We start from the raw sequence: 27638 nt of genomic DNA, 5'->3' as shown, positions 1-27638 counted from the left end.
CTACTAACCTACTACAACTATACTGTCCATCTAGACAACACACTATGACTACTAACCTACTACAACTATACTGTCCATCTAGACAACACACTATGACTACTAACCTACTACAACTATACTGTCCATCTAGACAACACACTATGACTACTAACCTACTACAACTATACTGTCCATCTAGACAACACACTATGACTACTAACCTACTACAACTATACTGTCTATCTAGACAACACACTATGACTACTAACCTACTACAACTACACTGTCTATCTAGACAACACACTATGACTACTAACCTACTACAACTATACTGTCCATCTAGACAACACACTATGACTACTACCCTACTACAACTATACTGTCTATCTAGACAACACACTATGACTACTAACCTACTACAACTACAACTATACTGTCTATCTAGACAACACACTATGACTACTAACCTACTACAACTATACTGTCCATCTAGACAACACACTATGACTACTAACCTGCTACAACTATACTGTCCATCTAGACAACACACTGTGACTACTAACCTACTACAACTACAACTATACTGTCCATCTAGACAACACACTATGACTACTAACCTACTACAACTATACTGTCCATCTAGACAACACACTATGACTACTAACCTACTACAACTATACTGTCTATCTAGACAACACACTATGACTACAACTAATACAACTATACTGTCCATCTAGACAACACACTATGACTACTAACCTACTACAACTATACTGTCTATCTAGACAACACACTATGACTACTAACCTACTACAACTACAACTATACTGTCTATCTAGACAACACACTATGACTACTAACCTACTACAACTATACTGTCTATCTAGACAACACACTATGACTACTAACCTACTACAACTACAACTATACTGTCTATCTAGACAACACACTATGACTACTAACCTACTACAACTACAACTATACTGTCTATCTAGACAACACACTATGACTACTAACCTACTACAACTATACTGTCTATCTAGACAACACACTATGACTACTAACCTACTACAACTATACTGTCCATCTAGACAACACACTATGACTACTAACCTACTACAACTATACTGTCCATCTAGACAACACACTATGACTACTAACCTACTACAACTACAACTATACTGTCTATCTAGACAACACACTATGACTACTAACCTACTACAACTATACTGTGTATCTAGACAACACACTATGGCTACTAACCTACTACAACTACAACTATACTCTCTATCTAGACAACACACTATGACTACTAACCTACTACAACTATACTGTCCATCTAGACAACACACTATGACTACTAACCTACTACAACTATACTGTCCATCTTGACAACACACTATGACTACTAACCTACTACAACTATACTGTCCATCTAGACAACACACTATGACTACTAACCTACTACAACTATACTGTCTATCTAGACAACACACTATGACTACTAACCTACTACAACTATACTGTCCATCTAGACAACACACTATGACTACTAACCTACTACAACTATACTGTCCATCTAGACAACACACTATGACTACTAACCTACTACAACTATACTGTCCATCTAGACAACACACTGTGACTACTAACCTACTACAACTACAACTATACTGTCTATCTAGACAACACACTATGACTACTAACCTACTACAACTATACTGTCTATCTAGACAACACACTGTGACTACTAACCTACTACAACTATACTGTCCATCTAGACAACACACTATGACTACTAACCTACTACAACTACAACTATACTGTCTATCTAGACAACACACTATGACTACTAACCTACTACAACTACAACTATACTGTCTATCTAGACAACACACTATGACTACTAACCTACTACAACTATACTGTCCATCTAGACAACACACTATGACTACTAACCTACTACAGCTATACTGTCTATCTAGACAACACACTATGACTACAACTAATACAACTATACTGTCTATCTAGACAACACACTATGACTACTAACCTACTACAACTATACTGTCTATCTAGACAACACACTATGACTACTAACCTACTACAACTACAACTATACTGTCTATCTAGACAACACACTATGACTACTAACCTACTACAACTATACTGTCCATCTAGACAACACACTATGACTACTAACCTACTACAACTATACTGTCTATCTAGACAACACACTATGACTACAACTAATACAACTATACTGTCTATCTAGACAACACACTATGACTACTAACCTACTACAACTATACTGTCTAACTAGACAACACACTATGACTACTAACCTACTACAACTACAACTATACTGTCTATCTAGACAACACACTATGACTACTAACCTACTACAACTACAACTATACTGTCTATCTAGACAACACACTATGACTACTAACCTACTACAACTACAACTATACTGTCTATCTAGACAACACACTATGACTACTAACCTACTACAACTACAACTATACTGTCTATCTAGACAACACACTATGACTACTAACCTACTATAACTATACTGTCCATCTAGACAACACACTATGACTACTAACCTACTACAACTACAACTATACTGTCTATCTAGACAACACACTATGACTACTAACCTACTACAACTATACTGTCCATCTAGACAACACACTATGACTACTAACCTACTACAACTATACTGTCCATCTAGACAACACACTATGACTACTAACCTACTACAACTATACTGTCCATCTAGACAACACACTATGACTACTAACCTACTACAACTATACTGTCCATCTAGACAACACACTATGACTACTAACCTACTACAACTATACTGTCCATCTAGACAACACACTATGACTACTAACCTACTACAACTATACTGTCTATCTAGACAACACACTATGACTACTAACCTACTACAACTACACTGTCTATCTAGACAACACACTATGACTACTAACCTACTACAACTATACTGTCCATCTAGACAACACACTATGACTACTACCCTACTACAACTATACTGTCTATCTAGACAACACACTATGACTACTAACCTACTACAACTACAACTATACTGTCTATCTAGACAACACACTATGACTACTAACCTACTACAACTATACTGTCCATCTAGACAACACACTATGACTACTAACCTGCTACAACTATACTGTCCATCTAGACAACACACTGTGACTACTAACCTACTACAACTACAACTATACTGTCCATCTAGACAACACACTATGACTACTAACCTACTACAACTATACTGTCCATCTAGACAACACACTATGACTACTAACCTACTACAACTATACTGTCTATCTAGACAACACACTATGACTACAACTAATACAACTATACTGTCCATCTAGACAACACACTATGACTACTAACCTACTACAACTATACTGTCTATCTAGACAACACACTATGACTACTAACCTACTACAACTACAACTATACTGTCTATCTAGACAACACACTATGACTACTAACCTACTACAACTATACTGTCTATCTAGACAACACACTATGACTACTAACCTACTACAACTACAACTATACTGTCTATCTAGACAACACACTATGACTACTAACCTACTACAACTACAACTATACTGTCTATCTAGACAACACACTATGACTACTAACCTACTACAACTATACTGTCTATCTAGACAACACACTATGACTACTAACCTACTACAACTATACTGTCCATCTAGACAACACACTATGACTACTAACCTACTACAACTATACTGTCCATCTAGACAACACACTATGACTACTAACCTACTACAACTACAACTATACTGTCTATCTAGACAACACACTATGACTACTAACCTACTACAACTATACTGTGTATCTAGACAACACACTATGGCTACTAACCTACTACAACTACAACTATACTGTCTATCTAGACAACACACTATGACTACTAACCTACTACAACTATACTGTCTATCTAGACAACACACTATGACTACTAACCTACTACAACTATACTGTCCATCTAGACAACACACTATGACTACAACTAATACAACAGGCTAAATTCACAGACACGGTTAAGTGAATGACATAACAACATAACCTTTTAATAGAAGCTTTTTTATAACTTCATTCATAGAAGTTCACATTTTGAAAACAATATTTGATCAAATATAAAAAATGTATAAAAAAAAAACTCAAGCTTTTGCAGAAACAACATCTACTTCATAGTAAGAGCTTTTACATGTATATTTAAAACCATTAAACACATCAGTATTCTAACAGTACACACTAGTAGTACTCTGTCCTTAACGCTGTTTACAAGTACAGCCTATATAGCAACATCATCCCCAATGATACCACATACCTGAGAGTTAAGTTTTTACAACTGCATCATAGCCACTAAACACATCAGTACAGTAACACTAGTACTGTAACTTTACTCTTGTTGTTCTTAATACTGTATATGACATTTAGGTACAGCCCAGAGCAATACACCCTGAATGTTAGGGAGTGACAAAAAGCTCAAAGGTCACATCTACTGCTACTTTTGTGCACTAAATATGGAATAGGGTGCCATTTGGCTATGTCTGCTCCATAGAGTTGGATAGAGGGTGCATTTGACACAATGATAGCTGGTGGGCTCTATTTCTATCTCTCTGGGCTGCATAGAGATAGTTAGAGAACACAACATTGTATCTGTCCCAATAGGGCGTCTGTGGTAGCATGGGAAGAGCCATTGAGGCAATCTTCATTTCGAAGTAGTTAATTTTCTTCTTCTACTACTTCTATGAGTTGGTAAACAAACTGAAAGGGTACATACTGCCACCTAGAGTGTATCGTTTGAACAGGTATAAAGCCAAGGTTGGCAATTTACAGCTACCTGCAGTTATGGAATGTTTCCTCACGAGTATAATTCTTTGGTTGAACCCTCCTGATGACCTGGATGGAATCATGAACATTTCCCACGGGGGGCCAGCACAGAAAAAAAAAATGTATGAAATGAAATGTATGCATTCACTACTGTAAGTCGCTCTGGATAAGAGCGTCTGCTAAATGACTAAAATGTAAATGTAATGTTCCTTAAACCATAGGTAGTTCCACTCAGTTGACTACTTCAGAAGGGTGAAAATCCCGAATGTCTCTGCACATGCTAAAACTGGCTTTTGGGCACTAGAGTCCTCTATCTATCTTTATGATGGGCTGTCATCGCCTGTAGGCTGTGCAGAGGGGTCCTTCAGTTGAGCGATATGGCTGTCCTCTCCAATGCCTGCTGAGGGGCCTTTCATGGTGGGAGGGCTGCCCTCTCTAGTGCCTGAAACAGTGGTGGAGGCCTTGAAGGTTTTCTTCTGGCGTCTGAGTGAGAGAGTGTGCTGCTTCAGCAGAAAATGCTTATCTGAGGTGCTCTGTGGGAGCAAAACAGACAAAGAGAGAGACAGAGAAAGAAAGAGAGAGAGAGAGAGAGAGAGAGAGAGAAAGAGAGAGAATGAGAATGAATGTATTGCAATATTTGAACTGTCTTACTATGAAGACACAAACCTATCCTCAGCAGCTGGATTAGGCTTAACTAATAATGTTATCAGTAGGTAACCTACCATCACCAGCATGTCCTTCAGTCTCTCGATTGCTTTTCCATTGGCTCTCCTCCGCGACTCAAAGGAGGTCAGGACAACACTGGGGAAAATGGTAAGATGATATACGATCTGTAACATTTACATCCATGGCAACAGGTACTTGTCATGTTCTATTCATTTAATTTCTATGATCTGTAAGAAACAGTATCTATGAGAGGAGTCAGGTTCTATTTCACCTATTGCACCTCTGAGCCAGTAGCAGTGGGTGGCAGGCCGGTATGTGTATATGATCTATATCACCTACATCTGCGCCAGTATCACCGGCAGAACGAAGGCCTCTGAGGACAGGTATCTCAGGGTGGACTTGGCCGGTCCTGGTAGACTGTCCACACACACAGCTGTTACATTAAACACTGTAGCGCTGCCCACAAAAGGACCACAGCTGGAAGAAGGTTTGAACCTGGGGGGGGGGCAAAGGGGAAATCGAGGAGAGAACAAGTACAGTGCTTTGCGGATAGGAAGAAACCTTGAGAGGAATCAGACTCAAGGAACCAGAGGAGTAATTTATGATCCGTTTGTATTTCTTTCAGAATTACTGGTGGAGGGTGATTCTACTAGAGTGAAACAGGAGTGAAAGAGAAGAGAAAGAGAGGAGGGAGGTCTTACTTGTGTAGGTTACTTCCGAGGGTGATGACTGCCATGATGAGACCCAGTAGTAACATGAAGTGGAACAGAACTGAAGAACTGGAGGCACGGAACATTCTCCGGGCTGGAACACAGCACTGGAGAACTGTCAACTGGGAGGAGGAGGAGGGGGATGAGGGGGAGAGAGAGGGAGAGAGAGCAAGGCAGAAGTGAGAAATGAAACAGTGAGAGATGATTTGTTGAGAGAAAGAGTTATGTAAATAACAACAACACTCACCTTCTTGATGTAAAAAATGGCCATCAGTTTGACTGTCTCTATAAATGGCAGCATGGGACAGTAGAACAGTCCTACCCAGGTGACCGTCTGACTGTACACCAGGTCTAGAACATTGAACGGGATCAGGAAATGCTGTTTCCCCGACAACCGCGCCAGCCAAGACGATGGGTACCTGTCCACCAACCACCTGCGAGGAGGGATGAAGGGACGACAAGATGAACGATACTGCTAGAAAACATCCAAAACACACATTACATAGTTAAAGTATTGTAGCAACCCAACACCTGGCAACCTTGTCAAGAGGTTTGGATCCCTTGATGCGACAGCTAAGTTGTTGAGTTGACAGTTGCTGGACCCCAAAACTGGCTGCAGTATGAACTGATCTGAGATGATTGGACAGGTGAAGGCGAGGGTTCCACAAGTGCTCTGTTCCATTGGGCCAAATAAGTTTTCATCAGAAATACTCCTTCAGAATATGAACTTACTTTCTAGGATAGGCGATGAAGAAGGTGTTGCAGAAACAGGCGAGGAAATCGAACACAGCGAGCTTGTACATCTCTTTACCAAACTGATTCTCCCAACACTGAGGACACACAGAATATAACGTCCATTTACCGTAGATGAAGCCCATTTAGTGCCAAAGGTCTGTCAATATGTCAATATGATCTGTAGTTGTCAACAATGGTTAGTCGTTATAACTCACTTCCTGTTGGCTGTTTTGGAAGAGGAAGAAGAGATACATCCCCAGACTGGCCAACTTCAGGAAGATACTCCTGGGGGCAAGAATAGGAGGAGTAGGAGCAGGAGGAGGAGGAGAAGGAGAAATTTTAAGAATTAAGATGATGAAGAGAGAACTTCAGTGATTATCAATATTTATTTATTGATGATGATGATGATGATTTGGTGTACCAATAAAGATTGGACATTTATGCTCCTACCTGACGAGGGTAGCATTGACCTGGGTGGTGATGGAGTAATCCTCGAAGGAAGAGATATGGCGGAAGACGTGAGGCAGGAAGAAGTTGACCAGGGTGATGACGATGGGAGGAAGGTACTGGAGAAGCACCGTGAGGATCAAATCGTTTCCACTCTGAGAGAGGGGGAGAGAGACGGGGCGGGGGAGAGAGACGGGGAGGGGGGAGAGACGGGGAGGGGGGAGAGACGGGGAGGGGAGAGAGGGGGAGGGGGGGAGAGACGGGGAGGGGGAGAGAGACGGGGAGTGGGAGAGAGACGGGGAGGGGGAGAGACGGGGAGGGGGAGAGAGACGGGGCGGGGGAGAGAGACGGGGAGGGGGGAGAGACAGGGAGCGGGAGAGAGACGGGGAGGGGAGAGAGACGGGGAGGAGGGGAGAGACGGGGAGGGGGAGAGACGGGGAGGGGAGAGAGACGGGGCGGGGGGAGAGACGGGGAGGGGGGGGAGAGACGGGGAGGGGAGAGAGACGGGGAGGGGGGAGAGACGGGGCGGGGGAGAGAGACGGGGAGGGGGGAGAGACGGGGAGGGGGAGAGAGACGGGGCGGGGAGAGAGACGGGGAGGGGGGAGAGACGGGGAGGGGGAGAGAGACGGGGAGCGGGGGAGAGACGGGGAGGGGGGGAGAGACGGGGAGGGGAGAGAGACGGGGAGGGGGGGAGAGACGGGGAGGGGAGGGGGAGACGGGGAGGGGGGAGAGAGACGGGGAGGGGGGAGAGACGGGGAGGGGAGAGAGACGGGGAGGGGGAGAGACGGGGAGGGGGGAGAGACGGGGAGGGGGAGAGAGACGGGGAGGAGGGGAGAGACGGGGAGGGGGGAGAGACGGGGAGGGGGAGAGAGACGGGGTGGGGGAGAGAGACGGGGAGGGGGGAGAGACGGGGAGGGGGAGAGAGACGGGGAGGGGGGAGAGACGGGGTGGGGGAGAGAGACGGGGAGGGGGGAGAGACGGGGAGGGGAGAGACGGGGAGGGGGGGAGAGATGGGGAGGGGGAGAGAGACGGGGAGGGGGAGAGAGACGGGGAGCGGGGGAGAGACGGGGAGGGGGGAGAGACGGGGAGGGGAGAGAGACGGGGAGGGGGGAGAGACGGGGAGGGGGAGAGAGACGGGGAGGGGGAGAGAGACGGGGAGGGGGGAGAGACGGGGAGGGGAGAGAGACGGGGAGGGGGAGAGAGACGGGGCGGGGGGTTGAGCAGGAGGGGGAGAGAGACGGGGAGGGGTGAGAGACGGGGAGGGGAAGAGAATCCCGGGGGAGAGAGACGGGGAGGGGGGAGAGACGGGGAGGGGGAGAGAGACGGGGAGGGGGGAGAGACGGGGAGGGGGGAGAGACGGGGAGGGGGAGAGAGACGGGGAGGGGGAGAGACGGGGAGGGGGAGAGAGACGGGGGAGGGGGGAGACGGGGAGGGGGAGAGAGACGGGGAGGGGGGAGACGGGGAGGGGGGAGAGAGACGGGGAGGGGAGAGAGACGGGGAGGGGGAGAGACGGGGAGGGGGAGAGACGGGGAGGGGGGAGAGAGACGGGGAGGGAGAGAGACGGGGAGGGGGAGAGACGGGGAGGGTGAGAGACGGGGAGGGGGAGAGACGGGGAGGGGGGAGAGAGACGGGGAGGGGGAGAGACGGGGAGGGGGGAGAGAGACGGGGAGGGGGAGAGACGGGGACGGGGGGTTGAGCAGGAGGGGGAGAGAGACGGGGAGGGGGGGAGAGACGGGGAGGGGAAGAGAATCTATAAATCTATAACTAACACACACACACACACACCCTCTCAGCCTGTTTAAATCTATAACTAACACACACACACCCTCTCAGCCTGTTTAAATCTATAACTAACACACACACACCCTCTCAGCCTGTTTAAATCTATAACTAACACACACACACCCTCTCAGCCTGTTTAAATCTATAACTAACACACACACACCCTCTCAGCCTGTTTAAATCTATAACTAACACACACACACCCTCTCAGCCTGTTTAAATCTATAACTAACACACACACACCCTCTCAGCCTGTTTAAATCTATAACTAACACACACACACCCTCTCAGCCTGTTTAAATCTATAACTAACACACACACACCCTCTCAGCCTGTTTAAATCTATAACTAACACACACACACCCTCTCAGCCTGTTTAAATCTATAACTAACACACACACACCCTCTCAGCCTGTTTAAATCTATAACTAACACACACACACCCTCTCAGCCTGTTTAAATCTATAACTAACACACACACACCCTCTCAGCCTGTTTAAATCTATAACTAACACACACACACCCTCTCAGCCTGTTTAAATCTATAACTAACACACACACACCCTCTCAGCCTGTTTAAATCTATAACTAACACACACACACCCTCTCAGCCTGTTTAAATCTATAACTAACACACACACACCCTCTCAGCCTGTTTAAATCTATAACTAACACACACACACCCTCTCAGCCTGTTTAAATCTATAACTAACACACACACACCCTCTCAGCCTGTTTAAATCTATAACTAACACACACACACCCTCTCAGCCTGTTTAAATCTATAACTAACACACACACACCCTCTCAGCCTGTTTAAATCTATAACTAACACACACACACCCTCTCAGCCTGTGAGGCTTTGGTGGCATAGTAGATGAGACAGAAGGCTCCGCCCAGTAGAACCAGGACCAGGAAGTGGAGCAGCCCTCGCAGGAAGTAGAGCCGTGCCCACTGACCCAACGTCCTCCTGGCCTCCCGCTGTTGGAACCTCTCCTCTTCTAAGTATAACTGGGGAGGGAGGGGGGAGGGAGAGGGGAGAGGGAGGGGGAGGGAGGGAGGGAGAGGGAGAGGGAGGGGAGAGGGGAGAGGGAGGGGAGGGGAGAGGGGAGAGGGAGGGGAGGGAGGGAGGGAGGGAGGGGAGAGGGAGAGGGAGGGGAGGGGAGAGGGAGGGGAGGGGGGAGAGGGAGGGGGAGGGGAGAGGGAGAGAGAGGTAGTCTGTGTGAACTCACTTTGTGAAAGAGAAAGACAGAGGAAGGGATACAGAACAATCATAATAGAGAGAGAGAGAGAGAGAGAGAGAGAGAGAGAGAGAGAGAGAGAGAGAGAAAAGAGAGAGAGAGAGATATGAGGATAAAGTTAGTTGAAAGACATAGACTACCACCCCTAACCTTCAGTTCGTTCCGATGAAGCTGAGTTTGAGGTCGGCGACCTCGGGGTCTTGGATACAGAAGTCCCACCCACAGAACACCTTGTAGCTCATGTGGATGTTGTAGCGGTTGCCTAGCAACCACGTGTGCTTGTAGCCTACAACCGTCCTGTTTAAAAGAGGTGATGAGAATGGTAAAAAAACAGACTTTACAACTTTGGCCCAGTAGCTTTCGCTAAATAAACCCTACTGTGTCCTCCCTGTGGACACATCTTTAACTGCCTATCTTTGGCTGCGTCCCAATAATCTCTCCTTTACCTCTCCTTTATCTCTCCTTCCTCCTGAAGTGTGCACTCCTTCACTATTCCTTACAAATGTAAAAGCATTTGATTGGTGGAGGCATGGGCTACTCCGCAGGGGTGGGCAACTTACCCACAGGCCAACGTCATGACACATATTATATGAGTAATGTAAGATATGTAAACATTATTAAACTGGCATTATTTAAAGTGGCATTGTTTAAAGTGACTAGTGAACCATTGTTAAAGTGGCCAGTGATTGGGTCTCAATGTAGGCAGCAGCCTCTCTGAGTTAGTGATTGCTGTTGGCCTTGAGATAGAAGCTGTTTGGCCTTGAGATAGAAGCTGTTTTTCAGTCTCTCGGTCCCAGCTTTGATGCACCTGTGCTGACCTCACCTTCTGGATGGTAGCAGTGTGAACAGGCAGTGGCTCAGGTGGTTGATGTCCTTGATGATCTTTTTGGCTTTCCTGTGACATCGAATGCTGTAGGTGTCATGGAGGGCAGGTAGTTTGCCCCGGTGATGAGTTGTACACCCTCTGGAGAGCCTTGCGGTTGAGGGCGGCGCAGTTGCTGTACCAGGATGTGATACAGCCCGACAGGATGCTCTCGATTGTGCATCTGTAAAAGTTTGTCAGGGTGTTGGATGACAAGTCAAATTTCTTCAGCCTCCTGAGGTTGAAGAGGCGCTGTTGCACCTTTTTCACCACACTGTCTGTGTGGGTGGACCATTTCAGTTTGTCTGTGATGTGTACACCGAGGAACTTAAAACTTTCCACCTTCTCCACTGCTGTCCTTACGATGTGGATTGGGGGATGCTCCCTCTGCTGTTTCCTGAAGCCCATGATCATCTCGTTTGTTTTGTTGATGTTGAGTGAGAAGTTGTTTTCCTGACACTACACTCCGAGTGCCCTCACCCCCTCCCTGTAGGCCGTCTCATTGTTGTTGGTAATCAAGCCCACTACTGTTGTGTCATCTGCAAACTTGATGATTGAGTTGGATGCGTGCATAGCCACGCAGTCATGGGTGAACAGGGAGTACAGGAGAGGGCTGAGCAAACACCCTTGTGGGGCCCCAGTGTTGACGGTCAGCGAAGTGGAGATGTTGTTTCCTACCTTCACTACCTGGGGGCGGCCCGTCAGAAAGTCCAGGACCCAATTGCACAGGGGTTGAGACCCAGGGCCTCCAGCTTGATGATGAGCTTGGAGGGTACTATGGTGTTGAATGCTGAGCTGTAGTAAGTGAACAGCATTCTTTCATAGGTATTCCCCTTGTTCAGATGGGATAGGGCAGTGTGCAGTGTGATGGCAATTGCATTGTCTGTGGACCTGTTGGGGCGGTATGGAAACTGAATTGGGTCTAGGGTGGCCGGTAAGGTGGAGGTGATATGATCCTTGACTAGTCTCTCAGCACGTCATGATGACAGAATTGAGTGCTATGTGGCAGTAGTCATTTTGTTCAGTTATCTTTGCCTTCTTGGGTACAGGAACAATGGTGGCCATCTTGAAGCATGTGGGGACAGCAGACTGGGACAGGGAGCAATTGAATATGTCCGTAAACACACCAGCCAGCTGGTCTGCGCATGCTCTGAGGACGTGGCTAAGGATGCCGTCTGGGCCAGCAGCCTTGCGAGGGTTAACACGTTTAAATGTTTTACTCACGTCGGCCACTTAAAAGGAAAGGGGGGGCACTGTCCTTGATAGCGGGCCTCAACGGTGGCACTGTATATCCTCAAAGCGGGCAAAGAAGGTGTTTAGTTTGTCTGGAAGTGTGACGTCGGTGTCCGTGACGTGGCTGGTTTTCTTTTGTAGTCCATGATTTCCTGTAGACCCTGCCACATACGTCTTATGTCTGAGCCGTTGAATTGCAACTCAACTTTGTCCCTGTACTGGCATTTCGCTTGTTTGATTGCCTTGCGGAGGGAATAACTACACTGTTTATATTCAGCCATATTCACAGACCTCTTTCTATGGTTAACCTGTCTGGGATAGGGGGCAGTATTTTCACGGCCGGATAAAAAACGTACCCGATTTAATCTGGTTACTACTCTTGCCCAGAAACTAGAATATGCATATAATTAGTAGATTTGGATAGAAAACACTCTAAAGTTTCTAAAACTGTTTGAATGGTGTCTGTGAGTATAACAGAACTCATATGGCAGGCAAAAACCTGAGAAGATTCCATGCAGGAAGTGGCCTGTCTGACAATTTGTAGTCCTTCTGTTGCATCTCTATCGAAATTACAGCATCTGTGCTGTTACGTGACACTTTCTAAGGCTTCCATTGGCTCTCTAAAGCCTTCAGAAAGCGGAATGACGCGTCTCCTGTCTCTGGGCAAAGTACAGCAGCAGAGTTTGTAAGTGGACTGCCTGGGGACAGTGAGACTGGAGATGCACGTTCACGAGACCTCACCATTTTTTTCTTTTCCGCTTTGAATGAATACAACGTTGTCCGGTTGGAATATTATCGCTATTTTACGAGAAAAATAGCATTAAAAATTAATTTTAAACAAGTACGGTAATGGAATATTTTGACATTTTTTGTCACAAAATGCGCTTGCGCGTTACCCAAACAAAACGGCGGTATTTGGATATAACTATGGATTATTTGGAACCAAAACAACATTTGTTGTTGAAGTAGAAGTCCTGGGAGTGCATTCTGACGAAGAACAGCAAAGGTAATCCAATTTTTTTAATAGTAATTCTGAGTTTAGGTTGCCCCAAACTTGGTGGGTGTCAAATTAGCTAGCCGTGATGGCTGAGTTATGTACTCAGAATATTGCAAAATGTGCTTTCGCCGAAAAGCTATTTTAAAATCTGACATAGCGTTTGCATAAAGGAGTTCTGTATCTATAATTCTTAAAATAATTGTTATGTATTTTGTCAACGTTTATCATGAGTAATTTTGTAAATTCACCAGAGGTTTTCGGTGGGTATGCTAGTTCTGAACATCACATGCTAATGTAAAAAGCTGGTTTTTTATATAAATATGAACTTGATTGAACAAAACATGCATGTATTGTATAACATAATGTCCTAGAAGTGTCATCTGATGAAGATCATCAAAGGTTAGTGCTGCATTTAGCTGTGGTTTGGGTTTTTGTGACATATATTCTTGCTTTGAAAATGGCTGTGGGATTATTTTTGGCTGGGTACTCTCCTGACATAATCTAATGTTTTGCTTTCGCTGTAAAGCCTTTTTGAAATCGGACAACGTGGTTGGATTAACGAGAGTCTTATCTTTCAAATGGTGTAAAATAGTCATATGTTTGAGAAATTGAAGTTATAGCATTTTTGAGGTATTTGCATTTTGCGCCACGCGATTCCACTGGCTGTTGAATAGAGTGGAACGCTAACGTCCCACCTAGCCCAGAGAGGTTAAAGGCGGTGGTTCACGCTTTCAGTTTTGCACGAATGCCGCCATCCATCCACGGTTTCTGGTTAGGGTAGATTTTAATAGTCACAGTGGGTACAACATCTCCAATGCACTTCCTTATAAACTCACTCACAAAGTCAGCGTATAGATCGATGTTGTTCTCTGAGGCTGACCGGAACATATCCTAGTCCGCGTGATCAAACAATCTTGAAGCATGGATTCCGATTGGTCAGACCAGCGTTGAATGGTTCTAGTCACTGGTACATCCTGTTTGAGTTTCTACCTATAAGACGGTAGGAGCAAGATGGCGTCGTGGTCGGATTTGCCGAAGGGATGGCGGGGTAGGGCTTTGTGTGCATCGCGGAAGTTAGAGTAGCAGTGGTCGAGTGTATTACCCCTGCGAGTACTGCAATCAATATGCTGGAAGAATTTAGGTAGCTTGTTGTCAAATTTGCTTTGTTAAAATCCCCAGCTAAAATAAATGCAGCATCAGGATATATGGTTTCCAGTTTCCAGTCCAGTGAAGTTCCTTGAGGGCCGTCGTGGTGTCTGCTTGAGGGGGAATGTACACAGCTGTGATGATAACTGACGAGAATTCTCTTGGGAGGTAATATGGCCGGCATTTGATTGTAAGGAATTGTAGGTCAGGTGAGCAGAAGGACTTGAGTTGCTGTATGTTGTTATGATTACATCATGAGTTGTTAATCATGAAGCATACACCCCCGCCCTTCCTCTTCCCAGAGAGGAGTTTTTCTGTCGGCGCGATGCATGAAGAAGCCCGGTGGCTGAACCGATTCCGACAACATATCCCAAGAGAGCCATGTTTCCGTGAAACAGAGAATGTTACAATCTCTGGTGTCTTTCTGGAAGGCAACCCTTGCTTGAATTTCGTCAGTTCATTATCGTAAGGATGATGAAACTGTAAGACTGACATACGTCTCAACATGCTCACAATTGGATACAACAAAATAGGGTTTTCAAAAACAATTGTGCATGTCAAGTTATGGCCCAATACTGTACGGAAAATGATATTTACCATATACTCTTCTATCTATTCAGCACTTCAAAAAGGACAGTTTGTATGTATCTTGTATTTTTGCTATTGGATTAAACGGTAGTTAAAATGACTAACTGGTGAGCCTGTCGTTATCTGATTGATTGGTAACTAAACAAAGTGTTGTCATGGTATGACTCGGGTGAAAGATGTGTTCAGCACAAATGAATGTTAAAACAAAGGTTCTGAACATAAGACAGGGGACATTACAAGTGTTCTGAGTTTTGTTGTAAGAGTTTTGAAAATATAACACTTCAATCTGAAAAATGGGCTGAAGTGTTTGAAAAAAAAGGTTATAATAGTTTGTTGGATAAAATTACATTGAAGGATTATTTTGTGAGGAACCCGTCGGTCTAAAGTTGGGTTTTATTTCATCACGTCGGTTATATTGTGATCTCAAGGGTCTGAAAAGAGAAAGAACAGTTATGATAAAAGGTTGTATTTTCCCAAAATATATATCATAAAAAAGTGATATACTCTATGGACATTTGTAGGTGCAACATTAAAATCTCCTTTTTATACATTGGGAACCATACAGGGAGGGAGGGAGGGAGGGAGGAGGGAGGGAGGGAGGGGGGGAGGGAGGGAGGGAGGGAGGGAGGGAGGAGGGAGGGAGGGAGGGAGGGAGGGAGGGAGGGAGGGAGGGAGGGAGGGAGGGAGGGAGGGAGGGAGGGAGGGAGGGAGGGAGGGAGGGAGGGGGAGGGAGGGGGGAGGGAGGGAGGGAGGGAGGAGGGAGGGAGGGAGGGGGAGGGAGGAGGGAGGGAGGAGGGGGAGGGAGGGAGGGGGGGGGAGGGAGGGAGGGAGGGAGGGAGGGAGGGAGGGAGGGAGGGAGGGAGGGAGGAGGGAGGGAGGGAGGGAGGGAGGGAGGGAGGGAGGGAGGGAGGGAGGGAGGGAGGGAGGGAGGAAGGAAGGAGAAGGAGGAAGTGATGGGAAGGGAAGGGGAGGGAGGGATGGGAAGGAGAAGGAGGGAGGGAGGGATAGGAAGGAGGAAGGGATGGGAAGGGGGAGAGGGGGAGGGAGGGCGGAAGGAAGGAATGAGAAGGAGGAAGGGATGGGAAGGGGGAGAGCGAGGGAGCGATGGCCACAGTCGACACTCATACAGCTATCATGACATAAAAACAGTCAACATTCATACAGCTACCATGACATAAACACAGTCAATACTCATACAGCTATCATGACATAAACACATGCAGGAAACACATGGAATACTACAATACACACACACACACACACACATAGGTTTAGCCCGTACCCACTACCAGAGTCAGGGGTCTGCTGGTCAGTCTCTGTGCATCACTCTCCACTGTACACCGCACCGCGCCCATGTCACGCCCGGGAACCATGGCAATGGGGAACCAGGCAACCAGCGACTCCGTTGCCACGTCGGAACCCACCTCCTTGTCGTCAAGGAAGAGGTAGAAGGTCACGGGAGGGGTTCCCCTTGACGACCTGCAGGTCACATTGCCGTGGTAACTCGAACCCTCTTTGGAGATGGTGAAGGATATTTGGGGTACGGAGAGGTAGGCTGAGGGAGAGAGAGAGATAAAGAGAGAGATCGAGAGAGAGAGAGAGAGAGAGAGAGAGAGAGAGAGAGAGAGAGATAGTAGGGCAGAGAGAAAGGAAGAGAGAGACAGAGGGGGGCAGAAATAGGGGGGAGAGAAAGGAGGGTGAGAAAGGAAGAGAGAGAGAGATAGAGAGAGATAGATTGAGAGAGAGAGAGAGAGAGATAGTAGGGCAGAGAGAAAGGAAGAGAGAGACAGAGGGGGACATAAATAGGGGGGAGAGAAAGGAGGGTGAGAAAGGGAAAGGAAGAGAGAGAGATAAAGAGAGAGATCGAGAGAGAGAGAGAGAGAGAGAGAGATAGGAGGGCAGAGAGAAAGGAGGAAAGAGACAGAGGGGGACAGAAAAAGGGGGGAGAGAAAGGAGGGCGAGAAAGGGAAAGGAAGAGAGAGAGATAAAAGAGAGCAAAACGTTTGACACGGTTAACATTTTATATGTTCTCTGTGTAAATAGTCTCTGTGATCGCCATTCCCCAGGTCCAGTATGGTTGTGGTTGTGACATTAACTTTCGACTTTTAAACTCTGCAGTTGTACCTTTGACCCTGACCGTGACCTCTCTGCTGCTGGAGAACCTGCTGTTGGTCTGCATCCTGGTCCCGGCAATGCACGAATAATTCCCAGCATGCTTTGTTGTGACCCTCTCCACCACCAGCGTGTTCCCCACCGGCCAGAGCAGAAGCGGGGTCAAAGGTGAGGTTGGAGATGATGGCACTTCCTGTCTGTTGTAGAACCAGGTGTAGGATAGGTGGGAGCCCTTGGTGACATCACAGGTGAGAGTGAGCCGCAACCCCTCGTAGAGAATGGGAGGATCGGGGTCAGAGGTCACCATAGTGCCTGAGACAGGGACTGAGGTGGGGTGGAGGAGAGGGGGATAGAGGAGAGGGGATGGAGGACAGGAGGATGGGGATGGGTGAAAGCATTTAGCTGTGAAATTATCGATTCCACTGAAACAGCTCTACCACTTACTTGTAAGCACACACAAGTCTAGTTAACACACACACAGTCCATCCCCCTCTTTACACACACACACACACACACACACACACACACACACACACACACACACACACACACACACACACACACACACACACACACACCCTTCTACTCACTAACTACTTGCAGGCGGACTGTTCCACTGAGGCCCATGTTTCCACCTGCTGTCACCCTGCAGTGGTACGATCCTTCTGACGTCACAGAGATCTTCAGGAAGAACGTAGCCGATTGGTCGTCTTGGAGGCCGTTGCTCGTGGCAACCAGGTGGTTACCGTCCTTCAGGAGCTCGTATGTGTTTGGTGGAGGAGACCCAGGTGACCTACATTGGAACACTACCTTGGAGTTTAGGTAGGCCTTGTCTGGACCAATCAGAATAGGGCTAGGGAGAGGTGAACCACCTGCAGAGAGGGAGTAGGTTGAAGTAGCCTCAAGATGCTGATCTCGGGTCAGTTTTGCATTTCCTTAATGGCTAAGGTTAGGGTTGGGGAAGCAGATCCTAGATCTGTACCTAGAGGAAACTTCAGCCCAGAGCTAGGAAGTGGGCCACAGAGCTCAGAAACATGGTTTTAGATTTGTTTAGGTTCTTTAGAACGGTGCTGTCAAGCAGTTGGAGAGTTTAGTATGGATGTGAAACTCATTGAATCATATGGAGGAATATAATAGACTGTGAAAAGAGTCATATGTGAGATACAACTTTTAATTGAATGTAATTGGAAAACAGAAAAATGGAACAATTTGAATACATACCCATTATGGACACTAGACAGTCCACAACTGGAAGAGAACAAACCAACAGAAATACTTTAGTACTGGACACTTGTCAACTGTACTATGTTAGCCTGGGTCCTAGTCTCCTTATGGCATTGCCATGTTTGGCTTGACAGTAACAGCAATGGAGTCGGTAAGAGCCACAAGCAGATCTAGGGCCAGGGTATAACTTTGTTTAAAAAATGAATACAAAATTGTTTCACTGACTCACCTAAAACAGGCAATAAACATAATTCTTGTTTTTTCTTCATACCCAGGTTCGGTCTTCATCCGAAGCATGTAGTCTGTATACGTGTCATGTGTGTGTGTGTGTTTCAGGGTGTTGCACGGTCCACCACATGCTAGAGAGAGATAACGTGAGTATGTGCGTCTCTCATCAAAAAGTTTCAACTACACTGTCTAGACAACACACTATGACTACTAACCTACTACAACTACAACTATACTGTCTATCTAGACAACACACTATGACTACTAACCTACTACAACTATACTGTCCATCTAGACAACACACTATGACTACTAACCTACTACAACTATACTGTCCATCTAGACAACACACTATGACTACTAACCTACTACAACTACAACTATACTGTCTATCTAGACAACACACTATGACTACTAACCTACTACAACTATACTGTCCATCTAGACAACACACTATGACTACTAACCTACTACAACTATACTGTCCATCTAGACAACACACTATGACTACTAACCTACTACAACTATACTGTCTATCTAGACAACACACTGTGACTACTAACCTACTACAACTATACTGTCCATCTAGACAACACACTATGACTACTAACCTACTACAACTATACTGTCTATCTAGACAACACACTATGACTACTAACCTACTACAACTATACTGTCCATCTAGACAACACACTATGACTACAACTAATACAACTATACTGTCTATCTAGACAACACACTATGACTACTAACCTACTATAACTACAACTATACTGTCCATCTAGACAACACACTATGACTACTAATCTACTACAACTATACTGTCCATCTAGACAACACACTATGACTACTAACCTACTACAACTATACTGTCCATCTAGACAACACACTGTGACTACTAACCTACTACAACTACAACTATACTGTCTATCTAGACAACACACTATGACTACTAACCTACTACAACTATACTGTCCATCTAGACAACACACTATGACTACTAACCTACTACAACTACAACTATACTGTCCATCTAGACAACACACTATGACTACTAACCTACTACAACTATACTGTCCATCTAGACAACACACTATGACTACTAACCTACTACAACTATACTGTCCATCTAGACAACAGACTATGACTACTAACCTACTACAACTATACTGTCTATCTAGACAACACACTATGACTACTAACCTACTACAACTACAACTATACTGTCTATCTAGACAACACACTATGACTACTAACCTACTACAACTATACTGTCTATCTAGACAACACACTATGACTACTAACCTACTACAACTACAACTATACTGTCTATCTAGACAACACACTATGACTACTAACCTACTACAACTATACTGTCTATCTAGACAACACACTATGACTACTAACCTACTACAACTACAACTATACTGTCTATCTAGACAACACACTATGACTACTAACCTACTACAACTACAACTATACTGTCTATCTAGACAACACACTGACTACTAACCTACTACAACTATACTGTCCATCTAGACAACACACTATGACTACTAACCTACTACAACTACAACTATACTGTCTATCTAGACAACACACTATGACTACTAACCTACTACAACTATACTGTCCATCTAGACAACACACTATGACTACTAACCTACTACAACTATACTGTCCATCTAGACAACACACTATGACTACTAACCTACTACAACTATACTGTCCATCTAGACAACACACTATGACTACTAACCTACTACAACTATACTGTCTATCTAGACAACACACTATGACTACTAACCTACTACAACTACAACTATACTGTCTATCTAGACAACACACTATGACTACTAACCTACTACAACTATACTGTCCATCTAGACAACACACTATGACTACTAACCTACTACAACTATACTGTCCATCTAGACAACACACTGTGACTACTAACCTACTACAACTATACTGTCCATCTAGACAACACACTATGACTACTAACCTACTACAACTACAACTATACTGTCTATCTAGACAACACACTATGACTACTAACCTACTACAACTACAACTATACTGTCTATCTAGACAACACACTATGACTACTAACCTACTACAACTATACTGTCCATCTAGACAACACACTATGACTACAAATAATACAACTATACTGTCTATCTAGACAACACACTATGACTACTAACCTACTACAACTATACTGTCCATCTAGACAACACACTATGACTACTAACCTACTACAACTATACTGTCCATCTAGACAACACACTATGACTACTAACCTACAACTATACTGTCTATCTAGACAACACACTATGACTACTAACCTACTACAACTATACTGTCTATCTAGACAACACACTATGACTACTAACCTACTACAACTACAACTATACTGTCTATCTAGACAACACACTATGACTACTAACCTACTACAACTACAACTATACTGTCTATCTAGACAACACACTATGACTACTAACCTACTACAACTATACTGTCCATCTAGACAACACACTATGACTACTAACCTACTACAACTACAACTATACTGTCCATCTAGACAACACACTATGACTACTAACCTACTACAACTATACTGTCTATCTAGACAACACACTATGACTACTAACCTACTACAACTACAACTATACTGTCTATCTAGACAACACACTATGACTACTAACCTACTACATCTATACTGTCTATCTAGACAACACACTATGACTACTAACCTACTACAACTACAACTATACTGTCTATCTAGACAACACACTATGACTACTAACCTACTACAACTATACTGTCTATCTAGACAACACACTATGACTACTAACCTACTACAACTACAACTATACTGTCTATCTAGACAACACACTATGACTACTAACCTACTACAACTATACTGTCTATCTAGACAACACACTATGACTACTAACCTACTACAACTACAACTATACTGTCTATCTAGACAACACACTATGACTACTAACCTACTACAACTACAACTATACTGTCTATCTAGACAACACACTGACTACTAACCTACTACAACTATACTGTCCATCTAGACAACACACTATGACTACTAACCTACTACAACTACAACTATACTGTCTATCTAGACAACACACTATGACTACTAACCTACTACAACTATACTGTCCATCTAGACAACACACTATGACTACTAACCTACTACAACTATACTGTCCATCTAGACAACACACTATGACTACTAACCTACTACAACTATACTGTCCATCTAGACAACACACTATGACTACTAACCTACTACAACTATACTGTCTATCTAGACAACACACTATGACTACTAACCTACTACAACTACAACTATACTGTCTATCTAGACAACACACTATGACTACTAACCTACTACAACTATACTGTCCATCTAGACAACACACTATGACTACTAACCTACTACAACTATACTGTCCATCTAGACAACACACTGTGACTACTAACCTACTACAACTATACTGTCCATCTAGACAACACACTATGACTACTAACCTACTACAACTACAACTATACTGTCTATCTAGACATCACACTATGACTACTAACCTACTACAACTACAACTATACTGTCTATCTAGACAACACACTATGACTACTAACCTACTACAACTATACTGTCCATCTAGACAACACACTATGACTACAAATAATACAACTATACTGTCTATCTAGACAACACACTATGACTACTAACCTACTACAACTATACTGTCCATCTAGACAACACACTATGACTACTAACCTACTACAACTATACTGTCCATCTAGACAACACACTATGACTACTAACCTACAACTATACTGTCTATCTAGACAACACACTATGACTACTAACCTACTACAACTATACTGTCTATCTAGACAACACACTATGACTACTAACCTACTACAACTACAACTATACTGTCTATCTAGACAACACACTATGACTACTAACCTACTACAACTACAACTATACTGTCTATCTAGACAACACACTATGACTACTAACCTACTACAACTATACTGTCCATCTAGACAACACACTATGACTACTAACCTACTACAACTACAACTATACTGTCCATCTAGACAACACACTATGACTACTAACCTACTACAACTATACTGTCTATCTAGACAACACACTATGACTACTAACCTACTACAACTACAACTATACTGTCTATCTAGACAACACACTATGACTACTAACCTACTACATCTATACTGTCTATCTAGACAACACACTATGACTACTAACCTACTACAACTACAACTATACTGTCTATCTAGACAACACACTATGACTACTAACCTACTACAACTACAACTATACTGTCTATCTAGACAACACACTATGACTACTAACCTACTACAACTATACTGTCCATCTTGACAACACACTATGACTACAACTAATGCAACTATACTGTCTATCTAGACAACACACTATGACTACTAACCTACTACAACTACAACTATACTGTCTATCTAGACAACACACTATGACTACTAACCTACTACAACTATACTGTCCATCTAGACAACACACTATGACTACTAACCTACTACAACTATACTGTCCATCTTGACAACACACTATGACTACTAACCTACTACAACTATACTGTCCATCTAGACAACACACTATGACTACTAACCTACTACAACTATACTGTCTATCTAGACAACACACTATGACTACTAACCTACTACAACTATACTGTCCATCTAGACAACACACTATGACTACTAACCTACTACAACTATACTGTCCATCTAGACAACACACTATGACTACTAACCTACTACAACTATACTGTCCATCTAGACAACACACTGTGACTACTAACCTACTACAACTACAACTATACTGTCTATCTAGACAACACACTATGACTACTAACCTACTACAACTATACTGTCTATCTAGACAACACACTGTGACTACTAACCTACTACAACTATACTGTCCATCTAGACAACACACTATGACTACTAACCTACTACAACTACAACTATACTGTCTATCTAGACAAAACACTATGACTACTAACCTACTACAACTACAACTATACTGTCTATCTAGACAACACACTATGACTACTAACCTACTACAACTATACTGTCTATCTAGACAACACACTATGACTACAACTAATACAACTATACTGTCTATCTAGACAACACACTATGACTACTAACCTACTACAACTATACTGTCTATCTAGACAACACACTATGACTACTAACCTACTACAACTACAACTATACTGTCTATCTAGACAACACACTATGACTACTAACCTACTACAACTATACTGTCCATCTAGACAACACACTATGACTACTAACCTACTACAACTATACTGTCTATCTAGACAACACACTATGACTACAACTAATAGAACTATACTGTCTATCTAGACAACACACTATGACTACTAACCTACTACAACTATACTGTCTAACTAGACAACACACTATGACTACTAACCTACTACAACTACAACTATACTGTCTATCTAGACAACACACTATGACTACTAACCTACTACAACTACAACTATACTGTCTATCTAGACAACACACTATGACTACTAACCTACTACAACTACAACTATACTGTCTATCTAGACAACACACTATGACTACTAACCTACTACAACTATACTGTCCATCTAGACAACACACTGTGACTACTAACCTACTACAACTATACTGTCCATCTAGACAACACACTATGACTACTAACCTACTACAACTATACTGTCTATCTAGACAACACACTGTGACTACTAACCTACTACAACTATACTGTCCATCTAGACAACACACTATGACTACTAACCTACTACAACTATACTGTCTATCTAGACAACACACTATGACTACTAACCTACTACAACTATACTGTCTATCTAGACAACACACTATGACTACTAACCTACTACAACTACAACTATACTGTCTATCTAGACAACACCCTATGACTACTAACCTACTACAACTACAACTATACTGTCTATCTAGACAACACACTATGACTACTAACCTACTACAACTACAACTATACTGTCTATCTAGACAACACACTATGACTACTAACCTACTACAACTACAACTATACTGTCTATCTAGACAACACACTATGACTACTAACCTACTACAACTATACTGTCCATCTAGACAACACACTATGACTACTAACCTACTACAACTACAACTATACTGTCTATCTAGACAACACACTATGACTACTAACCTACTACAACTATACTGTCCATCTAGACAACACACTATGACTACTAACCTACTACAACTATACTGTCCATCTAGACAACACACTATGACTACTAACCTACTACAACTATACTGTCCATCTAGACAACACACTATGACTACTAACCTACTACAACTATACTGTCCATCTAGACAACACACTATGACTACTAACCTACTACAACTATACTGTCCATCTAGACAACACACTATGACTACTAACCTACTACAACTATACTGTCTATCTAGACAACACACTATGACTACTAACCTACTACAACTACAACTATACTGTCTATCTAGACAACACACTATGACTACTAACCTACTACAACTATACTGTCCATCTAGACAACACACTATGACTACTAACCTACTACAACTATACTGTCCATCTAGACAACACACTATGACTACTAACCTACTACAACTATACTGTCCATCTAGACAACACACTATGACTACTAACCTACTACAACTATACTGTCCATCTAGACAACACACTATGACTACTACCCTACTACAACTATACTGTCTATCTAGACAACACACTATGACTACTAACCTACTACAACTACAACTATACTGTCTATCTAGACAACACACTATGACTACTAACCTACTACAACTATACTGTCCATCTAGACAACACACTATGACTACTAACCTGCTACAACTATACTGTCCATGTAGACAACACACTGTGACTACTAACCTACTACAACTACAACTATACTGTCCATCTAGACAACACACTATGACTACTAACCTACTACAACTATACTGTCCATCTAGATACACACTATGACTACTAACCTACTACAACTATAATGTCTATCTAGACAACACACTATGACTACAACTAATACAACTATACTGTCCATCTAGACAACACACTATGACTACTAACCTACTACAACTATACTGTCTATCTAGACAACACACTATGACTACTAACCTACTACAACTACAACTATACTGTCTATCTAGACAACACACTATGACTACTAACCTACTACAACTATACTGTCTATCTAGACAACACACTATGACTACTAACCTACTACAACTATACTGTCCATCTAGACAACACACTATGACTACTAACCTACTACAACTATACTGTCCATCTAGACAACACACTATGACTACTAACCTACTACAACTACAACTATACTGTCTATCTAGACAACACACTATGACTACTAACCTACTACAACTATACTGTGTATCTAGACAACACACTATGGCTACTAACCTACTACAACTACAACTATACTCTCTATCTAGACAACACACTATGACTACTAACCTACTACAACTATACTGTCCATCTAGACAACACACTATGACTACTAACCTACTACAACTATACTGTCCATCTTGACAACACACTATGACTACTAACCTACTACAACTATACTGTCCATCTAGACAACACACTATGACTACTAACCTACTACAACTATACTGTCTATCTAGACAACACACTATGACTACTAACCTACTACAACTATACTGTCCATCTAGACAACACACTATGACTACTAACCTACTACAACTATACTGTCCATCTAGACAACACACTATGACTACTAACCTACTACAACTATACTGTCCATCTAGACAACACACTGTGACTACTAACCTACTACAACTACAACTATACTGTCTATCTAGACAACACACTATGACTACTAACCTACTACAACTATACTGTCTATCTAGACAACACACTGTGACTACTAACCTACTACAACTATACTGTCCATCTAGACAACACACTATGACTACTAACCTACTACAACTATACTGTCCATCTAGACAACACACTATGACTACTAACCTACTACAACTATACTGTCTATCTAGACAACACACTATGACTACTAACCTACTACAACTACAACTATACTGTCTATCTAGACAACACACTATGACTACTAACCTACTACAACTATACTGTCCATCTAGACAACACACTATGACTACTAACCTACTACAACTATACTGTCCATCTAGACAACACACTGTGACTACTAACCTACTACAACTATACTGTCCATCTAGACAACACACTATGACTACTAACCTACTACAACTACAACTATACTGTCTATCTAGACATCACACTATGACTACTAACCTACTACAACTACAACTATACTGTCTATCTAGACAACACACTATGACTACTAACCTACTACAACTATACTGTCCATCTAGACAACACACTATGACTACAAATAATACAACTATACTGTCTATCTAGACAACACACTATGACTACTAACCTACTACAACTATACTGTCCATCTAGACAACACACTATGACTACTAACCTACTACAACTATACTGTCCATCTAGACAACACACTATGACTACTAACCTACAACTATACTGTCTATCTAGACAACACACTATGACTACTAACCTA

At 43.2% G+C, this 27638-nt stretch overlaps 1 protein-coding gene across 1 annotated transcript; it reads right to left on the bottom strand.

The window, feature by feature from the left end:
* Positions 1–4112: 4112 nt before the first annotated feature.
* LOC106564314 (uncharacterized) lies at positions 4113–19103 on the bottom strand. The gene is made up of 15 exons (XM_045690890.1): positions 18872–19103; positions 18640–18666; positions 18009–18290; positions 17431–17742; positions 16593–16861; positions 10631–10777; positions 10083–10250; positions 7461–7612; positions 7226–7295; positions 7008–7105; positions 6523–6709; positions 6267–6397; positions 5905–6060; positions 5622–5700; positions 4113–5432 (listed from the first exon to the last, which is right to left on the bottom strand). Exons 1-15 carry the CDS (start codon positions 18909–18911, stop codon positions 5220–5222), a joined length of 2331 nt encoding a protein of 776 aa, XP_045546846.1. The 5' UTR covers positions 18912–19103; the 3' UTR covers positions 4113–5219.
* Positions 19104–27638: the final 8535 nt, after the last annotated feature.

This window comes from Salmo salar, chromosome ssa12 (assembly GCF_905237065.1).
Source record: "Salmo salar chromosome ssa12, Ssal_v3.1, whole genome shotgun sequence".
NCBI lineage: Eukaryota > Metazoa > Chordata > Actinopteri > Salmoniformes > Salmonidae > Salmo > Salmo salar.
This window is presented reverse-complemented; position numbering and strand designations above follow the sequence as displayed.

Bases quoted from the DNA above. Each gene is read 5' to 3' on its own strand.
- LOC106564314 (XM_045690890.1), bottom strand. From the start codon at position 18,911: ATGAAGAAAAAACAAGAATTATGTTTATTGCCTGTTTTAG. The intron at 16,862-17,430 runs GTACAACTGCAG...TCTCTCCCTCAG, and splicing joins GGTCACGGTCAGGGTCAAAG to CCTACCTCTCCGTACCCCAA. The intron at 6,398-6,522 runs GTGAGTGTTGTT...TCCTCCTCCCAG, and splicing joins CCATTTTTTACATCAAGAAG to TTGACAGTTCTCCAGTGCTG.